At 38.3% G+C, this 22,088-nt stretch overlaps 14 protein-coding genes and 1 non-coding gene across 15 annotated transcripts; 6 read left to right on the forward strand and 9 right to left on the reverse strand.

Annotated features, from left to right (window-relative positions):
- Positions 1 to 31: 31 nt before the first annotated feature.
- Positions 32 to 1,142, reverse strand: sgf73 (SAGA complex deubiquitinating submodule subunit Sgf73; the record flags this gene model as incomplete). Its single annotated transcript, XM_056183630.1, has 3 exons — positions 32 to 297; positions 344 to 520; positions 557 to 1,142. The coding sequence occupies 3 exons, from the start codon at positions 1,140 to 1,142 to the stop codon at positions 32 to 34; spliced, it is 1,029 nt and encodes a 342-aa protein (XP_056039495.1).
- Positions 1,143 to 1,690: 548 nt separating this feature from the next.
- mrpl17 (mitochondrial ribosomal protein subunit L46) lies at positions 1,691 to 2,786 on the reverse strand (the record flags this gene model as incomplete). The annotated part of the gene is made up of 4 exons (XM_056183631.1): positions 1,691 to 1,846; positions 1,936 to 2,034; positions 2,158 to 2,591; positions 2,696 to 2,786. The coding sequence occupies 4 exons, from the start codon at positions 2,784 to 2,786 to the stop codon at positions 1,691 to 1,693; spliced, it is 780 nt and encodes a 259-aa protein (XP_056039498.1).
- Positions 2,787 to 3,054: 268 nt separating this feature from the next.
- Positions 3,055 to 4,349, forward strand: twf1 (twinfilin; the record flags this gene model as incomplete). Its single annotated transcript, XM_056183632.1, has 7 exons — positions 3,055 to 3,079; positions 3,118 to 3,195; positions 3,260 to 3,627; positions 3,689 to 3,817; positions 3,861 to 3,996; positions 4,038 to 4,156; positions 4,212 to 4,349. The coding sequence occupies 7 exons, from the start codon at positions 3,055 to 3,057 to the stop codon at positions 4,347 to 4,349; spliced, it is 993 nt and encodes a 330-aa protein (XP_056039499.1).
- Positions 4,350 to 4,658: 309 nt separating this feature from the next.
- Positions 4,659 to 6,299, reverse strand: asr1 (ubiquitin-protein ligase E3 Asr1; the record flags this gene model as incomplete). The annotated part of the gene is made up of 1 exon (XM_056183633.1): positions 4,659 to 6,299. The coding sequence occupies one exon, from the start codon at positions 6,297 to 6,299 to the stop codon at positions 4,659 to 4,661; it is 1,641 nt and encodes a 546-aa protein (XP_056038890.1).
- A 462-nt stretch (positions 6,300 to 6,761) lies between these two features.
- On the reverse strand, positions 6,762 to 7,694 carry SOMG_04857 (lectin family glycoprotein receptor; the record flags this gene model as incomplete). The annotated part of the gene is made up of 1 exon (XM_056183634.1): positions 6,762 to 7,694. One exon carries the CDS (start codon positions 7,692 to 7,694, stop codon positions 6,762 to 6,764), a length of 933 nt encoding a protein of 310 aa, XP_056038892.1.
- A 756-nt stretch (positions 7,695 to 8,450) lies between these two features.
- Positions 8,451 to 9,895, forward strand: zip2 (vacuolar zinc exporter, ZIP family, Zip2; the record flags this gene model as incomplete). Its single annotated transcript, XM_056183635.1, has 2 exons — positions 8,451 to 8,470; positions 8,782 to 9,895. The coding sequence occupies 2 exons, from the start codon at positions 8,451 to 8,453 to the stop codon at positions 9,893 to 9,895; spliced, it is 1,134 nt and encodes a 377-aa protein (XP_056038894.1).
- A 790-nt stretch (positions 9,896 to 10,685) lies between these two features.
- iah1 (isoamyl acetate hydrolytic enzyme Iah1) lies at positions 10,686 to 11,360 on the forward strand (the record flags this gene model as incomplete). The annotated part of the gene is made up of 1 exon (XM_056183636.1): positions 10,686 to 11,360. The coding sequence occupies one exon, from the start codon at positions 10,686 to 10,688 to the stop codon at positions 11,358 to 11,360; it is 675 nt and encodes a 224-aa protein (XP_056039450.1).
- Positions 11,361 to 11,752: 392 nt separating this feature from the next.
- On the reverse strand, positions 11,753 to 12,493 carry SOMG_04860 (RNA-binding protein, rrm type; the record flags this gene model as incomplete). The annotated part of the gene is made up of 4 exons (XM_056183637.1): positions 11,753 to 11,808; positions 11,873 to 12,287; positions 12,340 to 12,404; positions 12,457 to 12,493. The coding sequence occupies 4 exons, from the start codon at positions 12,491 to 12,493 to the stop codon at positions 11,753 to 11,755; spliced, it is 573 nt and encodes a 190-aa protein (XP_056039738.1).
- A 414-nt stretch (positions 12,494 to 12,907) lies between these two features.
- SOMG_04861 (DUF34 family protein) lies at positions 12,908 to 13,900 on the forward strand (the record flags this gene model as incomplete). Its single annotated transcript, XM_056183638.1, has 4 exons — positions 12,908 to 13,124; positions 13,184 to 13,498; positions 13,553 to 13,723; positions 13,764 to 13,900. The coding sequence occupies 4 exons, from the start codon at positions 12,908 to 12,910 to the stop codon at positions 13,898 to 13,900; spliced, it is 840 nt and encodes a 279-aa protein (XP_056039737.1).
- A 291-nt stretch (positions 13,901 to 14,191) lies between these two features.
- Positions 14,192 to 14,262, reverse strand: SOMG_20277. Its single transcript has one exon. It is a non-coding gene; the product is annotated as a tRNA-Asp (tRNA).
- A 516-nt stretch (positions 14,263 to 14,778) lies between these two features.
- sap18 (histone deacetylase complex subunit Sap18) lies at positions 14,779 to 15,381 on the reverse strand (the record flags this gene model as incomplete). Its single annotated transcript, XM_056183639.1, has 2 exons — positions 14,779 to 15,052; positions 15,218 to 15,381. The coding sequence occupies 2 exons, from the start codon at positions 15,379 to 15,381 to the stop codon at positions 14,779 to 14,781; spliced, it is 438 nt and encodes a 145-aa protein (XP_056039146.1).
- A 13-nt stretch (positions 15,382 to 15,394) lies between these two features.
- prp18 (U5 snRNP-associated protein Prp18) lies at positions 15,395 to 16,498 on the forward strand (the record flags this gene model as incomplete). Its single annotated transcript, XM_056183640.1, has 2 exons — positions 15,395 to 16,339; positions 16,418 to 16,498. The coding sequence occupies 2 exons, from the start codon at positions 15,395 to 15,397 to the stop codon at positions 16,496 to 16,498; spliced, it is 1,026 nt and encodes a 341-aa protein (XP_056039736.1).
- A 333-nt stretch (positions 16,499 to 16,831) lies between these two features.
- On the reverse strand, positions 16,832 to 17,476 carry sec65 (signal recognition particle subunit Sec65; the record flags this gene model as incomplete). Its single annotated transcript, XM_056183641.1, has 2 exons — positions 16,832 to 17,208; positions 17,260 to 17,476. 2 exons carry the CDS (start codon positions 17,474 to 17,476, stop codon positions 16,832 to 16,834), a joined length of 594 nt encoding a protein of 197 aa, XP_056038984.1.
- Positions 17,477 to 18,170: 694 nt separating this feature from the next.
- lsm2 (Lsm2-8 complex subunit Lsm2) lies at positions 18,171 to 18,715 on the reverse strand (the record flags this gene model as incomplete). The annotated part of the gene is made up of 4 exons (XM_056183642.1): positions 18,171 to 18,196; positions 18,255 to 18,357; positions 18,511 to 18,612; positions 18,656 to 18,715. 4 exons carry the CDS (start codon positions 18,713 to 18,715, stop codon positions 18,171 to 18,173), a joined length of 291 nt encoding a protein of 96 aa, XP_056039741.1.
- Positions 18,716 to 20,143: 1,428 nt separating this feature from the next.
- Positions 20,144 to 21,970, forward strand: ksg1 (serine/threonine protein kinase Ksg1; the record flags this gene model as incomplete). The annotated part of the gene is made up of 2 exons (XM_056183643.1): positions 20,144 to 20,716; positions 20,777 to 21,970. 2 exons carry the CDS (start codon positions 20,144 to 20,146, stop codon positions 21,968 to 21,970), a joined length of 1,767 nt encoding a protein of 588 aa, XP_056039740.1.
- Positions 21,971 to 22,088: the final 118 nt, after the last annotated feature.

Consider the following 22,088-nt stretch of genomic DNA (forward strand, 5'->3'; position numbering starts at 1 on the left):
AAATATTCATGCAAAGAAGACATAGAAAAGATTAACGTGCGCTAAAAGGAACAACTCTTCCAAGTATGGTACCGGTAACTTGCATTCCTTGTTCTCCGTGTCGAAAGGCGGCCGCAATTAACTCCCTAGTACGGAAATAGGTATGCCTCCGTTTAACAGGTAAAACTGTTCTATGTTCTAAAGGTTTATTACCAGATTGTTGTAGTGCGTTCATAATAAAATCAACTTCCTCATCCGAATCGACAGGTGTTTCGTGTTGCTGTTCTTCCGATTCTTTGGCGGTTTCGAGAATTTGACCTGAGGAATTTAGTAAGCATCACTTTCGAATATGTTACAAACATACGTTGTATTTTGGCTTGGTTTTTCTTTTGACAAGAAGCTAGCAAAACATCATATGGCTGAGAGCGACCAGGAACAGCACGCTTGCTTGACATGGAATGAGTTTTGCATGTCAAAGAACGTGCACACATCAGGTTGTTAGGTAAAAGGACACCACATTGTTTGTCAACATCAACAGGACCTGTACAATTAGTAAAATAAAGAGTAAGTTCCATACCTTTTTGTTTTGTATTCTTCTTCTTTCCCACGTCCTTTTTGGACGAAGCATTCGCTTTCGTGGATTTCTTACTTTCTTCCACTTTCCGTCGTTTAGAAGGAGCAACCTCTGTGGTATTATTACTATGGTTGGAAGCGTCTCCAGAAGAACCATTCAGTTTTGGATGCGCTGCTTTACTACCATTCTTGACAGAAGCCGTAGATGAAGTCACCGTTTCCTTTGAGTTTACTGCTGCAGAAACATCCTTTTCTGTCTGACGCTTTAGTGAATTTTTCTCAACACATTTCCCATTATGCTCCTCAATATAGTTTGATAAATATGGCCTGTCGCATGTCGGGCAAAGTACATAATCAAGATCTGTATTATTAGGCTCAACGCCAAAACGAGGAAACGACTCTGCAGGAAGAGGTACTCGAGAGCTTTCCGTATTACTTTTTTTACTTTCTATTTCATTTTCTGGGTCGTTGGAGCTACTCTGATTTCCGCTATCATCCTTTGGCAACCCGTTCGGAAACTTCAACAAAATTTCGTGATTTCGCTCCCATTCTTCTGGAAAAAGCTCTAATGTCTGCTGCTCGGTTAACATGTTTATGTATTTGAATGTCTTTTGTATGGTGAAACTAAGCCGTCTCGAGCCGGCTTCTACCTCGGTGGTGGACCCAAAATGGTTTAATCTCAGTAAAAGAAGGATCGATTATAGGCAAAATAACAATCTGTTATAAAACATGCTGAATATTTTTGCCTTTGTTTTAGAAATCAAAAAAGTGAGATTTAAGTGGTCTAATTTAATGTGTACTTTAGAACATTGTAGAAGATGAAAAAATTGAGATTACGGTTTGAGCCATCTACTTTCTATGGTAAAAACTTTTTATTTTTAGATAATGGTGTTTGTTTGTTTAATTCTTGTACAATTCAAAGTCTTGGCAGGCATGAATGTGTGGTATATCGATTCATTCAGATTCTGGTGAAAAGAAATTAACGACGTGATTTTTATTTTGGTTATTAAAGGGCAGTCAACTGTAACAGTAAAAACTCGAATTATCATTTGGTAAATATGAAGAAATAGGTCAGTATCGGCAAGGCTGAAAAGCCTTAAAGTGAGAATGCTAATTTTCATGTAAATTTGGGTACGACTCACAATCGATCATGCAAAATATCTTTTACAGAGTTCCATGTAGTTGGAGACAGTCTGTTAGGTAGCTCTTCATAACTAGACCAAGCCCAATCAAAAACATTTTCTACCTTTGGGACTCGTAAACCCTGCACCAGCCGGGCTCTTAAAAGAAACAACTAATTAGGTTAGTCAAAATATTCATACAAATCAAATGTATGATTAAAAAAAAAAAAGAGTCCTCCTCTTACAAAAGAGCTATACTTACCTTCTTCTCGTCTTGCTTAATTAAACCTATCGGGTGATTGGCGACAAACCAGACTAACGATTGTTCGTCTAGTATGTTTTGTAATTGTTCTTGGCAAAGCTAGACAGTTTGTTAGAGTTGTATACGTAAAAAACGAAAGAAGAAATCTTAAATCCTTGATACACGGTAGAGTGAATCCGTATTCCAATAACCGGCTCCTCTTAATCTAAACAATTTACTTACCAGGTGCAAAGCCTTTTGATCACTCTCAATTGGAACAATGGGAAATTGCCATTCTGCATCTTTTGTTGGTTTAATTAATAGAAAAAGGGACTTTTCTAAGCAACGCTGAGTGCTATGTACATCACCAGCTTGATCTGCTTCTGTGATTCTTGGTTGTAAATAGGTGCTTGGATCAGAGAGTGCGTTGTCTTCCATCAATTTGTGCTCATTTTCAAAAATGGCTTGAAAGGGAGACTCTCTTCCTTCCAGGTCCTTTTGTCTTGTTTTCCAATCTTTTTCACCAACGGATCCCTTTTTGAAGTAAAATTCTTTGGGCAAAGGGGCGCTTAATTCATTCCATAGTTCCGCATTATACTTGTATACACTTTTTTCAAATTCGGACGGCGTCCGCGTTAATATAGGTGAACGGATTAGAATTGTTCCCACCGAGCAACCTAACTATGTTAGATAAAAATTCACTTTTTCACGAAGAAAAACCTCAATGGTCTTCAAATTATGCGGAATGAATCACACATTGCTCAAAGAAGAAACTCCATACCTGTAGAAATATGTCTATGCTGAGCATTTCTTACAAACTGCGCGTAAAAATGCGGTTTTGTAGATATTTGACGCGAAAAAAAACGAATCATTATAAACGCCTAAGTCAGGTTATTAATGCTTCATAAAACTCCAAAAAAAAGCAGGGTTTTCTTCTCTTTTGTCGTTTGTTTACGAAGCGTGCATGAGTACGGTCTCAGTTTGGCTACCCTTCATTTACGTGGTAAAATGCGATATTATCTATTAACACAAGGCTATGCATTCACGTTATCCTAAACTGTCACTTGGACATCAACGCTGAAGTAACATACATTAAAGTCATAGGCATGAATGATTCATGCTGTATCTTCAATTTCCACAATGTCTTCGTCCGTTGATCTAAAACGTAAGGAATTGCTAATTATGAAGCTCACCAAATATAAGCTGCTGAAAATTTGACTCAGTATCTCGAAAACTACTTTGAGAAACCCATTCGGGCTGCTGTTATACGGATTTCGAACGGTATGGTAATCCTTGCTTTTCTAGCTAAATCGCGTACTTCTACGGATGACTAACCTACTATTAGAGAGCTCTTTTGAGGTTTCCGATACTGTGGACAAAAGCTCTTCCTTTGAATCAGATTTTGAGAAGATTCGTCAGGTATTGCTCGCTTCTTCCGAGCCCGCCTTCGTTTTGGTTCATGATCAAAACCGTAATGATCTTTTGCAATTTATTTCTTATGTACCTGAATCGGCTAATGTTCGAAACAAAATGCTCTATGCCTCCAGTCGTTCTGGTTTAATTCGCATTGTCAATATGTCAAAAATCGACAAATCTTTCTTTGCTAGTACCACTGAGGAGCTAAGCTATAAGTCGTTTTTTGACCAGATCACAAAAGAAACTGACTCAGCACCTCTTCGTCAAGACGAAAAAGAAAGACAACAAGTTGATGAGGTACTCATTTTTTTTTTCAGCCAGTATCATTGATTTTCTTGCTAACAGATATCCTTTTTAGTCTTTACAATCTTCCACATCTCAAAAGCGTTCTTTAGTTACTGGAGGTATAGCAATGGAAATAAACGACGATGCTTTGGAAGGCATAAAGAAGCTTCGCTCTGTCCCTCAAAATACCCTTCTACTTTTTGTATGATTCTTCTTCTTTTGTTGTATTACTAACGTGTTGGTAGTCTGTCCGAGACGAAGTAATTTGCCTAGAAGATGAGAAAGCAAACATCGCTGCTTCTGATGTAAAGTCCTTCTTTCACCCTTCTGAACCGAGATTTGGTTTTTACTCCCAATCTAAGGATGAAAAACTAAAAAATTGTATGTGACGTTCTTTGAACTATTTACTAACGATACATCAGTGTTCATTTACATATGCCCTATGCAATCCTCTGTAAAAAACAGAATGGTCTACTCGTCTTGCAAACTCGCATTCCTGAACAAGGTTGAAGAGGAGTTTGGCGTAAGCATAGATGGAAGGGTATTTTTTTTTTTTTTTTTTTTTTTTTTTTACTGAGAAACACTAACATATCTAGTTGGAATCAAACGATTCTGCTGACTGCACCGAAAAGGAAATTTTTCAAGCTTTAGGTCTTATTGATACCTCAAAAGAGTCAAAAGAGTCGAACGCAAGGTCTGGCTTTTCTAGACCCCGTCCTCCTCGTAGACGCTAAAATTAAGCTCTCATTCTTGTTTTCTTCTATATGATACATCTTTACACAAGTCATGAATCCCTTCTTTGGAATGAATATTATTGAACGCTCTTGTTATAGTAGCTCATTTGTCTTTTCACCTTACCATCTACTTTTTCTTTATAAAATTTATTAATAGATTATACACTGCCTTTCATGCACTTCCAACAGGAATTGAATACTCACCCAAAAATTAAATATTCATTACTCATAACCGTTTCATATCTAATCCCGCTTGTATCCTTAAACACAAACGTGCTATTTTTCGTCACAATATGCAATGTACAGACATTAATAGCCTTCGCCATTGGAACGAATGCAAGAATCAACCCGCTTTCGAATCTCATTTGTAATTTGGTACTGACCCGACCTCTCAAACGAAAGAGATCCATCTGAAAGTAAAGAATATAATGACCGAGATATTTTTTTGTTGTATACAGCAAACTGCTCTTTTGTAATTTTAGCATTTCTGTAGTGTGGTTTCAATGCGGCACTAACCAACCGTTCTATCCGATACTTCACCTCATAAGGTAGCCTTGTAGATTTGGTTAGCTCTCGTCGCCTGGATGGCCGAGGAGCTGTTTGCGGATCGGTAATGATTTGTGAAGTATCGTTATTCAAAATCTCACCAGGTTCTGGTTCAGCAAGTTGTAAAGGCTCATCAATGTGGTTAGAACTTGGAGACGATAATTCCGGATGTAGAGGAGGAGAAAGATTGGAAAAAAGAGGAGTTAAATGCGGTTCATTAGAATTACTTGACGAGCTGCCATCCTGAGATCGTTTCAGAATGGATTGAACTTTCGATAAAAACTGAGAATCATTCATAGAAGACGGACGACTGATATTATCTATTAAATTTGCAAGTACAGATGGCTTGTGCGCTTGATCATTAGTTGTCGTTTGATTAGAGGAAGAACCTGGAGCCGCAGATATTGAAACATTTCGGTTCCTGTGGACTGGTTTTTTCAGCTTCTTTGAACCATCTGCTGCTAGCGATGAATCTTGAGAGGCAGTCGAGCACTTTTCATTCGATCTTTCGCCAGTTGTAGAGCGGTCCTGACTAGTGTGCAGCACAACATCAAAATCACTCCAAGCCTTTCGTTCTGATTCACTGATTATAGGTGTCTGTACAAACGGCTGCTGCTGCTGTTGTTCATCGTTCACATCTGAAGTGGATCGTAGCCTAGTGTTTTCTATTCTTCTCCGTAGCAAGTCAGAAGCTTCATTTCGCCTAGGAATACCACTATCAAGCGTATAATAGGATAAATCAGAATTCAAATTTTCCCACGTTCGATTTCGAATGGCATTCCATGCTCTAGTCCATGCACGTTGCTGGCGTTGAGAAACCCTTGAAGCTCTGGCAGCACGACCATTTGTTCGTCGGCGACGAGAAAGCGAAATACGAGAAGCCAAAGTATTAACATTCTCATTACTTAGGAAAACACAATTAGGGCAATAAAACTCGTTTTCCGGAACTTCTTCCAAATCCAAACAGAAAGTGTGATACGCATCATCACATCCATCGCATAGAAGCAAAACGTCCTGTTGTTGTGATCCACCACAAACGACACACCGAGTCAATTCATTTGTCTCTGCATATTCAGGTGGTAACTCCGCGTTAGCTACTGCTTGTATTTTTTCCTCAACTGGGTAAGCTCGCAACCAAGGACCTCCAACATATTCGTATATATCAACTTTGAAAAACTCTATACGACAAAGAGGACAAGTATTCGCAACTTGACACCAATTTTCCAAACACTGATTGTGAAAATAATGTCGGCATGGAAGCGTAGCCACATAAACACCATTAGGAGATGCAGAAAGGGATGTAGGTACCGCGCTAACGTCCCATTTTTCTAAAGAGCAATTAGGCAATTCCGATAAACAAATAATACATTCCTCTGAATTTTCTTGACTTTGTTCCACAGCCATTTATATTATGGGCCTAATTCTTATTATGTGGGTTATGTGGGGGTCTAATGAGTAACTAGCGGGTTGATGGTGAAAGGAAAGATACATCAGTGACAATTGTTGCAGCCCTTCAGCTTATAACGATAACGACCGATACTGAGCAAATACTTACGAAATCCTTAAAACAAAGAGCTGTTCCTCTGTTGATTTAATGAATCAGAACAAAAGAAAACAAGAGTTAAAGGCGGTATGAATGATGAACTTCATGTACAATCGACTAGTTTAGAGCTCCATTCACGAAACATCAGCCTCTCGCGGTATACAACCACCGAAACCACTAGTGCCGGTTTCCTAACACAAAAGGATTATGGAACCGAAGAAAAGACAGAAGGAAGGAAGAAAAGAATAAGTAAAGAACATAAGATGAAACAGACCCTATGGTTTAGCGTCTGTCTGTTTAGGACAGAAGTTTAGGGAAAATCTTTAAAGAACAGGAGAACGACGGATTCTTTCCTGTTTTTGTTGGTATGAACGTAAGGAAAAGACGGAAAAGACGACAATCAAGGTAACAAGGACGAAGATGAAGCGGCGCTTCCAAGGACTATGCTTAGTAGTAGGTCCCTTCAAATCTTCTTGAGGAATTTCCGGAGTGAACTCGTCATTGATGTCAATGATAGTTCTGCTACTAATGCTATGAATTTCATGGTTTTCGCTTAATTCACCGGTAATAGCAGAAAACGTAAGGAAAGCAGTTGCGGGCATATCAACTTCATTCAATTCAAAGCACTTGATAAAATCGGAGCTAGCGTCATATGCTAATTCCAAACGAAGAACCTTATTCTTCTTGTCAAACTTCAATTTGCCCAAGGTGTAATCACTGCTATGCAAGTGTAAAGCACTGCATCCACCGATTTCGTTGGCCTTTCCATCTTGATCAGCATCATAAGAGGTCTTTCCATCTCCCTTCATGACAACAACACGAGGGAAAATTGTTCCCGGTCGATTATTGTTGTAGGTATCAAAGAAAATGCCGTAACCATTGAACTTATCAGTAAACCCAAAAACAGGGCCTGACTTGGCACGTTCTTCGGTCAAAAATAATCCCATGCCATCGCCAAAGAGGTTCCTGGACTCACTCGAGATGCGGAATTGAAACAATACCTCAAAGCTGGAGGTAGGGGTAGGTAATCGGGTCGAAAGCCATCCACTTTGATGTTGCAAGTCTTGGGTCAAAAAAATACCGTTCTTTTTATCGACAATAGTGCTTCCACCATATTCCCACCACAGACTTCTCATTCCGTGATTAATGTAGGGTGGCTTGAGGGACAGTCTTTCTAACTCATTTGACTGAGCAAAAACTCCAAGTGCAAGCGCAAAGAAGCAAATGATTCGAAAAATCATCGTAGAAAAAATCATGTTTACGGTCTCAAAGGAAAAAACCTTGTCTTACCTCCCCGCTGTTGTTTGTTGTTAGCAGAACTGGCGTGGTTAAACAATAGGACGTCTTTTACGGTCACTTGTTACTTCTTTATATAAATAGTAAAACCAAGGGAAACGAAAAGCAAAAACAAAAAGCAGGTCGATTCACTACAACTAATTTAGACTTTCATTATTTAACATGTATACTTTTGAAATATTTGATGAAAAAGAGGACTCCTCGAAAGTACATACGACCTGAGGCACGTTTCATTCCATGCGGTAACTACATTTTTTTAAAATAGTGAATATAAAATGAAGGCCGAAAACCAAAAATTAAGACAAAGTACAAAACCCTGCATCTGCAGGATGAGTTGCAACTACGCGTCCTAAACATAGTGTTCTATCATTCCAAGTGGCTGTAAGATTGTTGTTTTTATTTATTCGTTTACGAAACAGAAGCCTTTACTTTTATTAATTTAGTTTAAAGACGAGCTTTTGGTTGGAAAAGCTCGCTTGTTATAGTGACTACATGGATGGATGTACCGTTTCTGATGGAAGTGGATTTCTTTAGAACTAGCTTTTTTTTTTTGAAAGAAACTATATGAAAACTAAGCATTCATGAACTTCCTGCTTCAAAAATGCACATAAATAGCATGTTTGTTTACTAAAGTATCATACTGCATTGTAACGCGAGCATAGCCTGAAATTGTATATCAAGGCCTATGAAGTAAAATCATTCTATTTACCGTGCACATGGATAATTCAAAAGGCTGGTAAGTTTTATTTGTTTTCCTTAGTTATTTGATATTGGAATTGTATCGTTGATTTTCTGCGGCTTTGAATTGCCTTTGCTCTGGATTTTAGGATGTTGTTTTGTCATTCAGATATAGCTAGCCTTTGCTTGACTTCGAATTGTTTATACTGCTATCACTTCCATATATTTGTTTTCCTTTCAGATTCAACATTGGCGGCGCTTGCGCGATTACAATACCAACTCTATAACAATTTTTCTCCCGTGTTTTCAACTTCAATATCCCTATTTTGAATATTATCGTTTTGAGGACCATGGCTAACATTACGATAGGATTCTGAGTTTAATTACTAATTGCTTTTGCATCCTTGGCGCTAGCGGAGTTTGGATCGATGTTGTCGCAAACAAATTACTCGGTCGTCCAGCGATCGACCTGGTGAACAGTGAGCGCTCCTTGGTAACGGCACTTGCTACCAGTGCTGGAATATTATTGTTCAGCTCTTGGTCAAGTGTTATGGAAGAATCGTTGCATTTTTTCTTAGACGTTCCTATGATTGACATGTTCCTAGCCAGAATCTTCCAGCTTACTTCTTTTTTCTTTGGAAGTATCTTTTTTTACATATTTACTCACTTTCTCCACAAATGGCTCCATAAAACCAACGAATTGAATGCAGGACATGAAGACTTTGGAAATTCTACTGCTCGGGGCTCCCCTCGGTCGTTATCTTCATCAACACACTCAGGATCAGCATCTCTTCAACTCTCTTCTTCTGTCCAAGGAAGTCACTGCCCTAGTGAAGCCCATCTTCATGAGAGATCCATGCTGTTAGCAGATGAAGGTGGCCCTGAAAACAACATTCCTCTTGCAAGAGAAAGTAATCCAAAGACACCTACGTGTGAATGCGAATGTCATAATCACGATGATGTGATGAACACCGTGTTTGGGTCCGAGGAGGACGAGCATATTCATTCCGTTTATACGATGGGCATTCAAACCGCCTTTCTTATATGTCTTCATAAAATTCCTGAGGGATTTATCACTTATTTGGCTTCCACTGTTGATACCGGGTTCATGGTGTTTGTTGCTATGACTATCCACAATATGGTAGAAGGATTTACAGTTGCTTACCCTCTTTATCTTGCTTGGAAATCCCGTAAAAAGGCCTTTTTGACAGCAGCGGCTATAAGCAGCTTGAGTCTTCCATCGGGTGCATTCATCGCTTTTCTTTTGGTTCGTATTGGAGCTTCTGGATCGTTTGACTTGCTAAATTTGGTTTATGGATTCATCTTTGCTAGTACTGCAGGAATGATGTTAATATTGTCCCTTCGTGTCATTTTCCCAGAGGCTTTACGACATGATCACTCTCAAAACAAGAGACATTCCGTTTTGTGTTTTATTCTTGGAATTTTGGGTACGCTATGTTTGGAAGTGTTCCACGAAAGCTAAAATTCTCTTTCAACTTGTCAAGAACCGTTATCGTTCTGTTTTCCTATTCGTAATTGGAATCGTGCACTCCTTTGTATAGCTTACGCTATATTGTGTATCTTTTATATATGCTATCATGGCTGGCTTGATGGATATGGTTTCTAGTCTTCTGGATTCTCTGTTCTTTCAGGTTACACAGCAAACAATCATATTTATCCATTTACTTGATGAACTGAACTCAAAGCCTTTTCACTTTGGGACTCTCCTTCGTTGACTATCGGGGTTCTTTTGCCAAATTATTGTGGTTTTACAGTTCAAATTATAACATTTATTTATAAACTGGTGACCTTTTATTCTTCTTTGTTCTACCCATTCCTTTTCTTTTTTTTTTATAGTTAACAACTTTGTGTGCTATGATAATCTATTCTTGTATATTAATACTCCGCTACGGTCAATCCGAAAAATCCTCTTCATAGATTTTCTAGTCAACTCGGCTCTTATGCGCTTTTTTATTAACAATGTAGCAATTTTAAATTTATAGTGCACCTTGCGAGCTTATAAATAATTGTAGAAAAGAAAAAGCGATTCTGTATGCCTGCTTTTCGTGTTCCAAGAGACAGTCCATCAATATTATTTCTGCAAACTTCAGGTATCTTCGGAGGAAATCTTGTTTTAATTTCTTTTTTCTATTTATATGTTTGGTCTTAAAGAGTCGCAAGATACATCCTTGATGAATTCGTCAATTGCTTGTATGCACCTGAATATCTTCATAAAACCGTGAGTTTAGGTCCAACCCTTATTTTGGCTTTTCATGTCCTCTATTCAAGTGTCATCCATTCCTTCTGTTGATTTTTTTGAAAAATTGGTCATTTTAGGTGATTCCATTACACAGTATGGATTTACACACGGAGGAATTTGCGCAGAGTTGGCGAATTTCTACCAGAGACGACTTATCGTCGAAGCATGGGGATTATCAGGATACACCTCTAGAAATTTTCTAAGATTCTTCTCAAAGCTCCCAATTGACATCGACCACACTCGAATCGTCGTAATCTATTTGGGTACCAATGATAGTCAAATTGTGAATGGAAAATGTATTTGTCCAATTGAGGAATACAAGGAGAATATTAAAGAACTAGCAAGGAAGTTTCCAAAAACCTCAAAGAAGATATTTGTTTCACCGGCAGCAACTCTAAAAACGCTTCGCTATGAGCGAGATCAAAAACCATATGAGGACGCTACATGTGAAGCAGCTGTGGAAATGAATCTTGAATTGGGAAATACTACTTGGATTAATTTGTACAGTATTACAAACTTCAGCCTAGTTCCTGAGCTTTTGTTCAACGATGGCGTCCATCTCTCAGCCATGGGATACAATGTTCTTTTCCAACAAATTATTTCTCGAATTAAACTTTTTTGGCCAGAGCTCTTACCAAAAAATCTTCCTATGCAACTACCCCACTATAGTGAAATTATGTTCTCCTAAATTTCCACAAACATAAGGTACGCCATACTTGTTTTGATGATAACTAGGCATTTGTCTTTTTTTAAAAAAAAAATGAAAAAATTACTCTAAGAATCGTATGTATACGGAATGTGATGGACAATTTGAGATTGGGTCTTACGTTTAGAGAAACAGTAGTACACATTGCCAGTATATAAGAAAGGGAGAAAAAAAAAAGAGATTTGGAAACAAAATCCGACAAAACTCCTTAACGAATAACGACATCAATGACACCAACGATCGTGAAGAAGGACGAGCGTTCAATTCATGGACTGGCGTATAGAAAAATGAAGTTCGACGAAAAGAAGCATTCTGGTAGAATGAGACATGAGAGAGTGAGGAAATCATCTTGAAGAATAATGAAATCTCTAGTTTTATTTTTTTCCTTTTTTAGGCTTATTCTTTTTTATATAACAAGATAACTTGCGACCTAAACAATCAGCGTTAGCATCGTACAAAATATATTAGTAGAAAAGTAATTCGAGTCTCCATACCATCTGCTGTAATACCATCAAGTTGCTGTGTCACCTTCTGGGCAGTCGCGAATGTAGTAAATCGAACGGTAGCCTTAACCTTGCCCTGCGTATCGAAGACCTGGCATTGAGCAATTTCGCCGAATTTTTGAAGAGTTGCAGAGACATCTTCTGAAGAGGTTCCTGGAGCCAAGTTTTCAATTGCAATAGTGGTAGGTCCTGCCGTACCCCGAATAGAAATCGAACCATTGGCAAGAGCTGGAGGGGCTGCTATAGGTGCTTGAACACGATTCAATAGTTTCTTTTGGGATGCTTGAGGACTAGCACCTGCTGCTTGTTTTCCAGCGCTGTTTAGCCTTTGAAAGAGCTCATTATTTTTTAATTCTTTCGCGACACGCTTGCTGAAGGCAGCTTTACTTTCAGTTGTTCCAGGATCCTATGAATAAATGATTAATAACCCATTTTCACTTTTATTCAGATGTACTTACGACCTTTTTGTCATTCTTCTTGCCGACACGTCCACTGACCGTGTGTTTCCCTAAAGAAAGAGCAGCTTTTGGCGCAGTGTTAATAAAATCTTTCAAGATGATTCTCAAAAGGCTTACCCTCAGAAGTAGTTCTAGATTTTCCTTTCTTTGCCATCCTGACCACGTAAATTGTTTAAGGACGCGTAGTAGGTATTTCGCAGATGTTACTCTTCTACAGTAGGTAGCAGTTAAAGGAAGGGTACTACTGCGTGCGAAATCAACAGGAACGTCCAAAATGATTTTTTCATACCAAGAGAGAGGTACAATAATTATTTATTTGAATGCATTTGTTTTTCACTATTTGTATACCACAATTGGAATGAATGAATTTCAACACACTCTACCTTGTTTACTAACATACCGTGAAGAAGCACGTTGCATTCGTGTTTGCTTCATAATCCGTATACCGCAAGGACATGCAGTTCCCTATATGGATGTAAACAGAAAATCACTGAACAATAGTTTCAACAATTTCCAATCTCAAAACCGACGATTTGGAAGTATCAACAGGAAAACAGTGAATAGGAGAATGTCGAAACAAACTTGTGTTGCTACCAAACTCAAGCAAGTGGTTGAATCACTTTACAATCCCAAGTTGGCTGATTCTTGGGATAATACTGGTTTGCTATTGCAAGCACCGTTTTCCAGGGCAGGCGCCAAGTCTGTATTACTGACGATCGATTTGACGGAAAAGGTTGCAGATGAAGCCATTTCCAATAAACTCGTTTCCTCCATCATAACCTATCGTATGTACCAGTATCCCTCGTAGATATATAATTGACTCACCCTTCAACTTGCTGTGTAGACCCCATTATCTTCCGTGGATTGAAAGCTATTACGATGGAAGATTCGCAACAAAGGAGCCTGCTGCGTTTAGCTGCTGAGGGCATTCATGTTTACTCCCCTCATACGTGCGTCGATGCTGCTGCTGAAGGCGTTAACGATTGGCTAGCCTGGGGAATTGCCGGTGGAAAATACCAACTAAAATCTTCAAAACCAATTCAGCAGAATGCTCCCATGTCTGAAGCTGAAGGATATGGTCGTCTTTGTGAATTTTCCCAACCGGCGAGCCTGCGCGAAGTTATTGAGCGAGCAAAGAAACTTACCGGTCTTCCTTATGGTATGTGCCTTGTTAGGAAATATGTAGGATTTGTTTTAACCATTCTTTTCTTAGTCCAAGTGGCCGCTCCAAAGGGCCTTGATGCTTCAATCTCAAGCGTTTCCGTCTGTGCCGGATCTGGTGGTAGTGTACTCGCTGGTACAGAAGCCGATTTATACTTTACGGGAGAACTGTCTCACCATCAGATTCTTGCCCTCATTGCTAAAGGGGTGTCTGTTATTTTGTGTACGTCGCTCAGCTTATTCCATCCCACTAACCAATTTAGGCGGCCATTCCAATACTGAGCGTGGATATCTCAAGGACGTCATGGCCGAAAAGCTTGCTAAAGCTTTTCGCGAATCCGATGTTGATGCAGAAATATTAATCTCTGCCGAAGACAGAGACCCTCTTACAGTAATGTAGGTACTTTTTTGTACCAAATAAATATTTAGATGACTTTTTTGATGATTAGAGAGGAAGAGTTTTAAATGAGAATGCTTTTATGCAAGCTCATCAATTTGGTGGTCTTGTATGTGCGTAGTTTAACATACAAGTAGGAATGATATTGGTTTGCATTCGACAGCAATCTAGGCATACATTGTCTCCACGTAGTGGCTAGCCTTTGAGCTTGTGGGTTTGCTAATTTTATATATTCATAAAACCTGCTTTCTGCCTTCAAATGCAAGGTTCAAAAACTCAAAAAGTAGAATGTTTCTCTCCCTCCGGGATTCGAACCCGGGCTGCCAGCGTGACAGGCTGGTGTACTACCCCTATACTAAGGAAGATCTCTTAAAAGTTGTTTTTTAATATATTAAATAAACAACCTTCAAAGGTTGCCGAACTAACGAGAGCAAATTTTGTCGAAACAGTTTAAGCTTTTTTCAAGTTTGATTCTTACATGCTGCTGACAAAAATCAAGGGAAGTGTTTAGATGTGTGTCGTCTGTGAGCTCTGCTACGGCTTGGCTTGTTTAGTAGTATATGATAAAAGGCGCATCAGATGAACTGTAAGAAGAATTTGCTACACGAGGTGCCTATAAATAAGCAATCGTATCATGTTTAACGTAGATTTAATCATAGCAAGAGATAAAGTTCGAATTCCCAACCAAGCGTTCATTAACCGTTCTATCCTACCTTTTTATAAGTCGCGTCCTTGGCATACTTACTCATCATAAGATATTTTCCCATCCACATTTTATTTCCTTTTAATATTACATGAATCATTAGATAAGAAAGGATCAGTCGGTCACTGAAAAGACTTGTGTTTTATGCTTTTTCTCCAAGTAGGATTGCTTTTTCAAATCATTTTCGGAGACGTATTTTGTTTGGCTTGATACAAACATCAACACGATCTCCACATTTCATTCCAGTCACCTTCAGCAGCTTGCTTCCTTGAAATAGCTTTGGATTGTGCAAACATACTGTTCCCATCTCTCTTGAGGAGGGTCTTCCTTTAATTTGGTCATGGAAAACGAAGCGAAACTGAAGCATCCACTCTGGATGTTTAGTATCATCTTGCTGAAACAACGTTTTTTCAGCGATGAAAACCGCCAGCTCGTATAAACTCATATTTATCCTAAACACGGTTAGTAGTGTTCTCTATGCTAAATACCTGTATATGAATTCTTTTCATTGTTATCATAAATTCTGAAGAAAGTGTACTAAATTGTCTATTCCTTTAGCATTCCAACTATAGCTTCGATGCATTGATATCAATGAAAAGTTTCACAACATTGCTTACCATCCATAAATTTCAATTGAGGGTACGACATCTTCTAATACATCTAAAATGTGATTTCTAGTATGAAATTGATGATAGACCTGAATGAGGAAGGGACAAGGGCCAACGGCAGGATCACTTTCACTTGAAACCGGCGATTGAGACCGACTCGAAGTAAAATTCATTAGATTGGTGGAAATGGACTTTTTAAAGGAAGAAATTGAAAAAAAACGCCGGCAATTAGAAGGTAAGAATGATATTCCAGCAAAAAAAGCGTTTCGACGAGGAGATTGGGAGAAGGAGAGAGAAAGGAAATATTTGGAAGATCAACGAGAAACGGAACTGAAGAAGCAAGAGAAGAAACGAAAATTAGATGAAGAGAGGGAATCCTACGAAAAAGAAAGACGTCACCCTGTCTCGAAAATATCAAAAGTAGATGAAATGTCGAATTCTTCTTCTCCAATTGCAACGAGTAAAGCAGCGAGTCCAGGTGTAAGTGATTCCCAAAATGCTACAAAATCATCGTCTCCTTCTACCAAAAGTGAGCATCCAGAACTCCCGCTTTCAGAAGTCGTTCGCAAGCTTCGAGAACTGAAGGAGCCCATAAAATTATTCGGCGAATCTGAAGAAGCACTATTGAAACGATTCTTCATTATTGAAAAAGAAAAAGAAATTGAGCAGTTGGAGAAAGAGCTTTTGAGTAGAGGTGTTGAACTCATTGATTATCAGCAAGCTACTCATGAAAAGCCACGGATTTCGAAACAAGTTGTTACTTTCCTACGACGTGGAATATTCGTGTGGGACAAAATATTAACATCAAAACCCACTTCTGAGCTGAATAGTCCCGAAGCACAAGGTCAATTGAAGATTTTCCGACAAGCTAAACAAGACCTAGAGACCCTTATACGATTACTCATTGACGGCACACTAAATGACAATATAGTATCCAAAATTGCTGAAATATGTTACCTGTGCCAGCGTAAAGAGTTTGTGAAAGCAAACGACGTCTATTTGCAACTTACTATTGGAAATGCGCCATGGCCCATAGGTGTCACTATGGTAGGTATTCACGAGCGTAGTGCTCATCAAAGGCTACAACGGGATCCAAATACAAGCATTTTGAAAGACGAGAAGAAAAGAAAGGTAAGTCATTATATATACGATAGGTGAAGCATTTCTATGTTTTCATTGGGAGACTGACTAGTATATTAACAAGTATAGTGTTTACAAGCCTTAAAACGTTTTATAACTTTTTCAGAAAGAGAGGATCCAGATTGGTTTTCAGAGAAGGATTTTAACTAAAGTATTAACGTAAATGGAGGGAAAACCCGAGTGATATATATATGGAAGAGGTTTATCTTTAATGATTCAAGGTTGTTTTGAATGTTATCAAAATGCTATATTTGTTCTAATCTTGCATGACCTCGTATATGCTTGCACTGACGACGAAATTAAAGTATTCACCTCTACTTCCATTATTCAAGTATTGTAAAAAGAGTATACATTGTAAATTTCTCATAACGCTTGAAAAATAATTGTCCATAGTCTTCATTCGCTTCATACTAAATACCGAAATTTGGTACATGATAAAACTCGTAGCTTAAGAACAAAGCATCATATATTTTTTTGAATTTCTTATTCCAAATCCAAGTCATATTCTTCCTCTTGCTCTATTTTAGCGGTGCTTGGTTTTGAAGAGCTAGGAGTTTGTGTTGGGGGAGGAGGCATACCCATACCAGAAAGTGCGTTCAAAGGATTCATGCCATTTTCCATTCCGGGTTGTCCCTGCATCTCCTGCATCATGTCTTGAAACATATTTTCGGAGATACCTCCTCCAGAAAGTGCTGGAGAATGCATAGGCACAATGGTATTTCCAGCTACACCCTTGGGATAAGCAGGTGGACGTTCAGGAAGTCTGGGAGGGACATTCTGTATAGGTAGAGACAATGGATCTTGTGGTTTAGTGGGTCGGTGTTGTAAGACTTTCGCAATTTGTTTAAACAAATAACGTTCTGTTAGGGTTAGCAAAAAAAACATTCCAATCAAGAGTTTAATACACATACTTGATATTTTCTCTGGTAAAGTTATTTCTACACGGCCTGGATTAGCCCAGTCGGCTGGGTGAGTTTTGAGAGGTTCAATTTTACATTGATAGCCCAAATCACGAACGACGTCTGCAATGTTCTTTGCTAATGGATTTTCAATAGCATCTTGTTTAGAAATTCTACGAAACTCCTTTGACCGCTTCTTGTCAAAATAGATTGGGTACACAAGCACCATTGTGTGAGTGTATGGAGAAGGTGAAGTAAAAGAAGTCGAAAAAATATGAGAATGAGAAGCTACTACATTACAGATTTTCTTTTGTATTCTATAGATTTAAGTTGGTAGATTTCTTTCAGCTGTTTAAAAGAATTGGCATATGAAACGGCGTTCGTCAGCGTGTTCAAGTACTAACAAAACTACGACTCAGGAAAGTGACAAGGGTTTTTACGGTAAAATGAGTCTTTATACGGTACTTTTGGCAGTCTGGTCATTGCGGGAAATGGGTAAAGATCCAAGGGCGACAAGGAATGGTTAGAAAATGAGAAAGCAACTTTACAGCATGTGCATATTCCAGATTTCAGATACTAATATTGGAATATAGATTTTCATTCATAAAGATGAATTTTATCATAAAAAAATAATACAAAAAAGACCCTTGTGCAGGAGAGACAGTTAGAAAAAATATACAAGTACTCACATCGCATCATTTCCTTTTTGCCTTTCTGAGAATAGTTAAGTACTGGACAACGTCCTCTTGTCTTAATATGAATTGATCCAAGCCTTGAAAAATGCAACAGTCTCAAGTATTGAAGTTTTTCTTGCTATTAACAATTTTTAACTTGCGTTCGCTTTTGCCAAAGAAGAACAGAAGGTACGCCAAAGGAGAGACTTATTAAGAAAGAACATACATTTCAGACAAGTTATTATGAGCTTATTGTCTCTTGTTGTTTACCAAATCTTCACAGTTAGTCAAAGAACAAAACACATGTTTCTGAATCTTTCAATCTTCACGTACCTCTACGACACGCATCTGCTAATAAGATTGTGTCTACATAAGCACTAGACATGTGCACATAGCGAACGACACTTCCTCTAATAAATAGATCTTTGACAGCAGCCTATGGAATTCTATTAGCAGATGCTTGGAGATGAGCGCTTTTGGAATGTCAAAAAACTTAGCAGCCACCCTGAAAGTCCTTACAAGAACCTTTCCTTAAATGCGTGTTCTTGTACAGCATTTCATCATTCCAAAGGTTTAATTCATGACTTACCATGTGAGGATATTTTTCAGATTCCACGACAGCAATATTTTCTAATTTAACATTTAAAAACTGATCCACGGACTTTAAAATTCCCCGAATACTCATGTCATTCTGTGCAATGTTAGTCTCATTGTCAAACTTGCAAAACCCACACCTTGAGCTCGACCGTAACCTCCGTATCAATCAGAGTCTTAAAAAAAGAATAAAATAACATTATAAAAGAGTTGAATTTCGATTTTCTGCAACTTTTGGGGAAAACGAAGAAACGCGATGTATGCTTAATCCCAGTGTCTTGCAAAGGTAACAGTCAAAACTGTGACTTGAATTCGCAGTGGGTAATAGTAAACAAAAGCAGCAATGAAAGCATAATTCAGTTGAAAAGACGAAGTTTTTCTTTTTATTGTTTCTCTCTATTCTGCTTAGTGTTCAGAGGAGTCACAACTCAAAAAAATCACTTTTAAGTCAAAATGTATAGTAAAATGAAATCCAAACAAAAGGTCAAAGGTTACCATGATAAACGTTTGCGAAGAGAAAGGAAAACTAGATGAATCCAAGTTAAAATTTGACTCCCTTTGCCGTGCATTATAAACAAAGCAAACTTTGAAACTCACCATAACTCATAACGTACCAATTGAACGTGACATTGACAAGCAAGAGGTCCAGCAAGTTCTACTAAATACTATACCTTCAAGCTCAATCATATGAGTCCTATTTTATAATCAGCTTTTGGGCATTCAAGCAATGGAATGTTAATCTCACTTTTGCAATCATCGTTGACAACAGAACTCTTAAAATACAAAATCCCATCGCTCGCTAAAACTAAGTAATTTTTCAGTTTTAAAGCATTATTGCAATTTCCTTTATAGTAAAGTAGCAAGACGTGTTATAGTTCAATTGACTTCAGGAAAGCTGATGACCCAATTACCGATAATTTCGTCCGAATACCATCAAAATAAAGTTCGAGCCATTTTGATTTAGAAGTTCATTTCTGTCTGGTCATTCGTTAACGTGGAGTGCTTCCGATCGACTGTTGAGTATTATAATCATCAACCAAGTAGAGAAAAGCTCGAGTACCCAGAGTAAGATTTATTAGTATACCTATAAACATAAAATAGGGAACTCTAACACCTCATAATCACCCAGTCTCTATATTTGTTTTTGCATGGCATTACCAAGTCGAAAGTCGAAAACTCAAACTCATCAAGTCAAATCTCGTTCATGTACGGCGTTCATGAGTCAAAATAAATTTCATAGTAACTAGATTTTCACTTTCTTAGTCATGAACCCTCCTCTTCCTCAAAAAGGTACGACACAATGGCTGGATGTAGATATAAAAGGACCACTTCACATTGAGTACGGCTTCGTAGTTACTTTATTTTTATCCTTTTTACCTTTTTATAATATTGCTTAAATATGTCCCTCAAGAGGAAGTACTATTTGTAACTCTCAACTGAAAGCAAAGACACTAAAGGCAAAGAATCAATCCATTGAGGGCCAATTTTTCAGCTGTTTTTTTCTTATTTTCTTTAATTTTTTAAAAATAACTATTGATTAGCATCTGGAGTAAGAAAAGTGGTTGGACCTTAGTTGTTCATCCTCAACCAAGACTATTCTATTACCATTCACACCTTGGATCTTGGGTATGCGGAAAAGTCAAAATCTCAAGGGTAATTCCACTTCTGAGGATACAGAAACAGAACTTCAAGACGATTCTAGTTTTTTTTCAGTAGAAGAGTTGAACAGAAGGTTGAATGCACCTTATGCGTTAGCTGGTTCTGACCCTAAAAAATCTCCTATTTTACTTGATTCCAGTAGTCCGAATGAACCCAAGTCTTCTCCTAATGCTACAAAAACCAATTTGGTACCAAAAACAGCTGGTGCTTCCAGGCCGTCGAGCAGAGCTACTTCCCCAAACAATATCAAACGGGTGTCAGATTTTAGTTTCGGTGAGATTATAGGAGAGGGCTCATATAGTACCGTACTGTCAGCTACAGAGATTAGTACAAAGCGAGAGTATGCCATCAAGGTGCTAGACAAACGACATATTATAAAGGAAAAGAAGGTAAAGTATGTTAACATAGAAAAAGAAGCCTTGTATCTTATATCAAAACATCCTGGATTTATTCGTCTCTTTTACACCTTTCAAGACGCTCAAAATCTGTATTTTGTCTTTAGTTTGGCGAGAAATGGCGAACTTTTGGATTATATTAATAAGGTATGGTCCCTCTATAGATTGAAATGTATACCTTAGAAACAAACACTAACAAAAAATAAGCTTGGAAGATTTAATGAGGCATGTGTTCAATATTATGGTGCGCTACTCTTGGACTCTATCGATTTTATGCATACGCAAGGGGTCATTCATCGTGACCTAAAGCCCGAGAACATTCTCCTGGATGACAATATGAGAACCAAAATCATTGACTTCGGTTCAGCAAAAATCCAAAAGGTTACTGGAAAGACTGAATCACTTCCAGACGATTTCCCGGTGAATAATAATCACTCTAGGTCTTTCGTTGGAACTGCTCGTTACGTCTCTCCAGAAGTATTGAACGATAAAAATGCAAGTACGGCTTCAGATGTATGGGCTTTTGGTTGCATTCTGTTTCAAATGCTAACAGGAAAACCGCCATTTGTGGCAGGAAATGAGTACCTTGTCTTTCAAAAAATATTACATTTAAGCTATGAAATTCCCGTCGATGTCTCTGATACGGCTTCCGATTTAATGAAGAAAATTTTAATCTTACACCCGAGCGAGCGATTAACAACGGAAGAAATCCGTAATCATCCGTTCTTTTCCGCAGTTCGATTTGATAAAAGTCTTTGGGAAATTGCTCCTCCTCGTCTCAAGCCTGCTGGGCATACAAGCACGCTTAGTCTATCCGTTCCTAATTTCGTTCCCAAATCAACTGGAGACATAAATGAACAAGCTCGTCCTTCTACCCTATCTGTTTCTTCCGCCTATCCTACCCCAAACACACCTGTAAACACCACATTTTCCTTACCTAGTCCGCCTGAATATGAAGAAATGAATAAGCGTTGGCATAGCGTGCTTCTGGAAGATGAGAAAGTCTCCAAAATTACTATTTTAAATGTCTCAAGTTTTCCGGGGAGTGGGTCCCATGAAGCTGTGCGATTCTTTTCCTCACTTTTTCGAAAGAAAAAGCCTCGCACGTTTATTTTAACGACCTTTGGAAGATGCCTTTTGGTTTCAATGAATAGCGGAGGCAGGGCTACGATAAAAGAAGAGCTTCCTGTAAAAAGTGTTGGATTAAGAGTCCATAGTGTTAAAAACTCTGACCACACATGGATTATGGAGACTCCTACAAGGTCTTGGTCATTCGAGGATCCTCGTGAACCGGCGTCGACATGGATAGAGTTAATTAACAGAGCAACGTCAATCACTACCGCTTTCGAAAATCATTCTGTTACGAGTTTTTGCAGAAGTATTGCGAGAAGTATATCTTAGACCTTGTTTTTTTGCTTTGTTTTGTTTTCTTGTCGTCCCTTGAGTTTCGTGAAGAATCCGTCTTTTCTATCTATTATCTTGATATTTTTAACCCTGTATTATCGTTCTTTTGAAGCAT

The sequence above is a fragment of the Schizosaccharomyces osmophilus genome, chromosome 3, assembly GCF_027921745.1.
Source record: "Schizosaccharomyces osmophilus chromosome 3, complete sequence".
NCBI classification, from domain to species: domain Eukaryota; kingdom Fungi; phylum Ascomycota; class Schizosaccharomycetes; order Schizosaccharomycetales; family Schizosaccharomycetaceae; genus Schizosaccharomyces; species Schizosaccharomyces osmophilus.